This window comes from Opisthorchis viverrini, assembly GCF_000715545.1.
Source record: "Opisthorchis viverrini unplaced genomic scaffold opera_v5_14, whole genome shotgun sequence".
NCBI lineage: Eukaryota > Metazoa > Platyhelminthes > Trematoda > Opisthorchiida > Opisthorchiidae > Opisthorchis > Opisthorchis viverrini.
The window spans coordinates 1,383,993-1,388,184 of NW_008751670.1; the positions used below are offsets into that span (position 1 = coordinate 1,383,993).

Genomic DNA, 4,192 nt, shown 5'->3' on the forward strand with positions numbered 1-4,192 from the left:
ATGTCTTGATCTGGCGTAGAATTCCTCATTGAATTCTCTAAGACAGAGATTATGGAGTATCCAGATGTGTGAGCTCGATCAATTGCTTTTGGGAAATCCAAAAATATGGCATTCTGCATGAGTCCTTTGCGTGTGGTTTGGGTTAGGCTGTCCAGAAATACGAGCATGTTTGTCACGGAAGAATGGTTTGAGAGAAGTCAGTGTAGCACTGGCGTCATGATGTTGTTGACAGTGTGGTGGTTTTAGATGGTCCGACTCAGAATGCATTCTATCACCTCGAGCAGTATGCCAATAGGCCGGTACATGCTGGGCAATAGGCGATCACCAGAATTACAGGTGAGCTTGATAGACAATTCCTTCCATTACAGGGAGAGTTGCATTCATCGTGCGACTTACGAAACACAGGGCAGAATGCTTTGCCAACCTGTGTGTCATTTCCTCCAACATCCTTGGATGGATCTGAAATGGCACCAACGCACTGAAGGAGTTTGTGTGGGGCAAGAGTTAATGAACATTTTCCTCCATGATGGCCAAGTCGGCCAGAGGATGCTTGTAGTTGCGCCTTCTCAGGACAATATTACTTATAACACGATGGTAGTATCGGGGCCGAACACAGTCCTGCATAGCCTTCTCTGTAGGCGGAAGACACCAAAGGCGTCACTTGTGGGTCACGTGTTTATATCCCTCGCAAGAAGGTAGCTGGCCTGTTTCTTCAGTGGTATCATGAATATAATAGTGCATTTTCCGTGCATTGGTCCAGTGCCGTGACCAGCTTTTTGCATGCTCCATTTTCGGATCTTTTATTCACAGCGGTATGGAACATTTAGTCCCCCGTAATTTTCACTTTAAAGAATATTTGGGACCTCATTTTCAGCAGACCCCGATTAATGTTGGGTAGCTTCCTACTCGTTGAACTGCGCGCTAACTTCCCTCTCCTGAAGTTTCTGGAAAATGGCCCGTATTTCTCCTCTACTGGGGCTGATACCTGTTTAGGCTTTTCAAAGAAAATGCGCATTCCCGGAAAGCCTGCGCTCAAGATGTTTCGAATTCACTTTTGAGGCTCCCAGTTCCTGTTTTGATGGCGGATGAAAACAAGGTCAGCATGCAGTGGCTACTGGGTTCCGTGATAATCGAAGAGAAACCTGACGGTGATGGCCAGACCAAGTAGGAATGGTAGGTCACTTTACCGGGTGGTTGTGACTACACTCTGATTTCAAGCGCGCTGTTGAATGACTTTGGTCAGCACCGACCCAGTGCTCTGAATCTCCTTCCAAGAAAGTTAGGGAGCGGTGAAATCACCTACTAGAAGAGGCTGTGTGAGTTAGTAGCTGGAGGAAGATTGTAAATGCGATTACGAATGGTTGTTTAGGGCGATCCAGCTTTCGAATATATATAATTTTATTGGAATTAAGCAGTTTTTGGACCAATAATTCGACATCATTTCTGTCCCGTTCGAAGGTGGAGAGCAGGGAGCGTGCCAACTGAGGGTTTGGCGGAATTGATGGCTTTACGCTGGATTGGAGTCTTAGGCTTCAGTAGGGGCCTCTAGGGGGACTTTTCTGCTTTCAGCCTTGTTATATACAATACTCGCTGTCTGCTTGTAGGGAGGATTTTCCCCTCTGAGTCTGACTCGTGGTGACTCTTCATTTTCTAAGGAACGCAGCTTTTACCATGTGATCGAAAAAATCAAAGGCTGCCGCTTTTGGCTCGCGCGGACTCCGAGAGTCGTTGTTTTTCGATGATTCGCGGAGACAGTTGGGTTTCTTGGGCTTCCTAGCGTGGTTTGTTTGCTGAGGAGTCCCTGTGAAAAGTTGTCGGGCAGCGTATACGCTGTATGAGACCACCATGAAGCATTCGTTTTGATGGTATTAACAAGGGGCTCATTTTTCAGCTGACCTTACCTTGGATTCAGCAGACAGTCTTTCATCTGGATGAGGCCCCCTTGGCTTACTTGATAGTGGTCGCATTCCTTTTGTGTTTCTACGGGCTCCTAGGTTTTCTGTGACAGAACATGATCTGCAGGAAACTAACACAGAACTCACAACCTTCCTAATTGCTTTATGTGCGTGTAAGCGGCACAGTATCGAGCCACAATCAGGCACACCCCTGACGCCTCTATTTATCACGCCAGTTTTATCCACAACGAACTTCTTGACGCAATGGTATCCACATATCATGTCCTTGCACCGACTGAACGATTCACAAACAGGCGCAAAATGCTCGCTGTCGACTGAGGCCAACGCGAGCACTAAACCCATCAGTACTCTATCGGGCACGAGGATGGTGTACTTACTGTACCTACGTGGTCAATGTCTGACACCAAAAGAATTTACCCAAGGTGGTTTGCGCCATGCGTATGGGGTTCGTTGAAACAAGGCACAAATATTGGGCGGGCGCCCCGTAAGGTATGTAACCAAACTCGTGGAGCTCAAAGCTGGCCTCGGGAGCAAGGTGCAGCCATCGACCAACCTCCGCGGGGATGGGTGAGCGTTTGCCGAGGTTGCTGTAGAGGTCTTAGGTATTCAGCACATTTCCAACTTCATCAACAGCATTATTCCGCTCCTTTGATGACGGTGTTCCGCTTTCAAGTGGAGTGCTGCATTCCTCTAACTGGTCTACAAGGGTCCGTCTGCCGAAGGGTGATTTAACCCCAGGCACTAGGGGCCATATAACAACGACCATAAAGCGACGCCAGGCACCAATTACAGCACGCGCCGTCTGCCACCAAGACTGTGCGAGCTCATTTGTTGCGACAGACTTCTTGGTCTCGGCTTTGCCCAACATGAAGCCTGCTGCAGTGACAGTATTCTGCCGTACATAAGCCGAAAGTGACTGACCTCTGAATTTACGCAGAAAAAAACAAACTTACAACCAACTTACAAAAAATTGGATTCTGCGACCGAGGAAAACTTTCTGTAGTTTCAGTCGGGTTTTGAGAACATTTTGACTGCACATAGTTCATTGCTTCGAATAAACGTCATCATACACCACAACGTTTTACAAATCTCATTTGTTCGAACTATGGTTTCAGAGAAACTTTGGGTTTGCTCCTAAAGGATGGCAGACTTTATATGTCGATTTAGATTTCGAGCTGTTTGGTGGCCTTGAGAATTCACCCAGTTAAAGAAACATTCATTCACAATTAAACACTAGAGTGCGCAGTCAGGTGTAAAATCCCGCCATCGAAAACTGTACTTTTGGTTCAGACCGCATGATCCCTACTGAACCGTCAGCCGACCGAGTAAGGTGATTAATTGCAGACCAATCATGTGCGAGATACTGATCAGGTCCGTTGCTGATCGCTCGGGGGGACAAGAAGAGCGTGGGGCAATGCGCTATTGACCACCGCGTTGACCATAGTTACCCGCTTCGTCGGTATTTCCAGAAAAGTAGTCTCTTGGGAGATCTTCTGATTGAAGACAATGATGAGCTAGCCGTAGTAACTTCGTAGCTTAAACCTAGCTTCACATGGGTTTCTCCCTCGATTTGCTCAGGATAGCAGGTAGACTTTCCGTCCGCACCGTCGATCATAGGTGCATTTCGGCTGTCGAGTGCACAGCCCTGTTGGCGTAAAACGCCATGCCAAATATTACGTGGTGGTCAATGGCTACTCTACATGCGAGGAGCTTCATCATTGGACGGGTCGAAGCTTGCAGAGCTTTGTCGAAGCACTGCGGCATGCTAGTTGTGGAGTGTTCTTTGGAAGCCTTATGTCAGACGTGCACTTGCCCTGGTGAGAGATAGGGACGCGAACGGGAAACCTTCTGGAGTATTAAGTTGATCGAGGGGGTTTGGACAAGAGTGGACATTCATAGCTGAACTTCTCAGGAATGTCCTGCTACTGTCAGACTTTTCAGCCACTTCAGATACTATTCAGGAAAGTTTAGAAATGTTTCTAGAAATGTCCTTGAACACTATGGGAATAACTGAACCGGTCCAAAGTCGTACGCAGAACATGGGCAATTAGTTATAGTTATGGAGGTGTGCTGTTATGCGTTGGCAGTCCTGTTTTACGACTTTCTTCATGGTTGTGGTTGGGCTGTGTGCTTCTGTCCAACGACGGCTGACAGCAAATACAGACAGCTTCAATGTATGCAGTGGCGTGATAGAGCTTGCCAGGTCGTTTAATATCTAACGGCGGCAAGACGGCTGAATAAAGAGGATTCAACCTGTGGGTCGCGGTTCTCTGCAT

General features: G+C 47.4%; 1 protein-coding gene across 1 annotated transcript; it reads right to left on the reverse strand.

Annotated features, from left to right (window-relative positions):
• Window positions 1–2,514: 2,514 nt before the first annotated feature.
• T265_01313 (hypothetical protein) lies at window positions 2,515–2,784 on the reverse strand (the record flags this gene model as incomplete). Its single annotated transcript, XM_009165319.1, has 1 exon — window positions 2,515–2,784. One exon carries the CDS (start codon window positions 2,782–2,784, stop codon window positions 2,515–2,517), a length of 270 nt encoding a protein of 89 aa, XP_009163583.1.
• Between the last annotated feature and the right edge of the window lie 1,408 nt (window positions 2,785–4,192).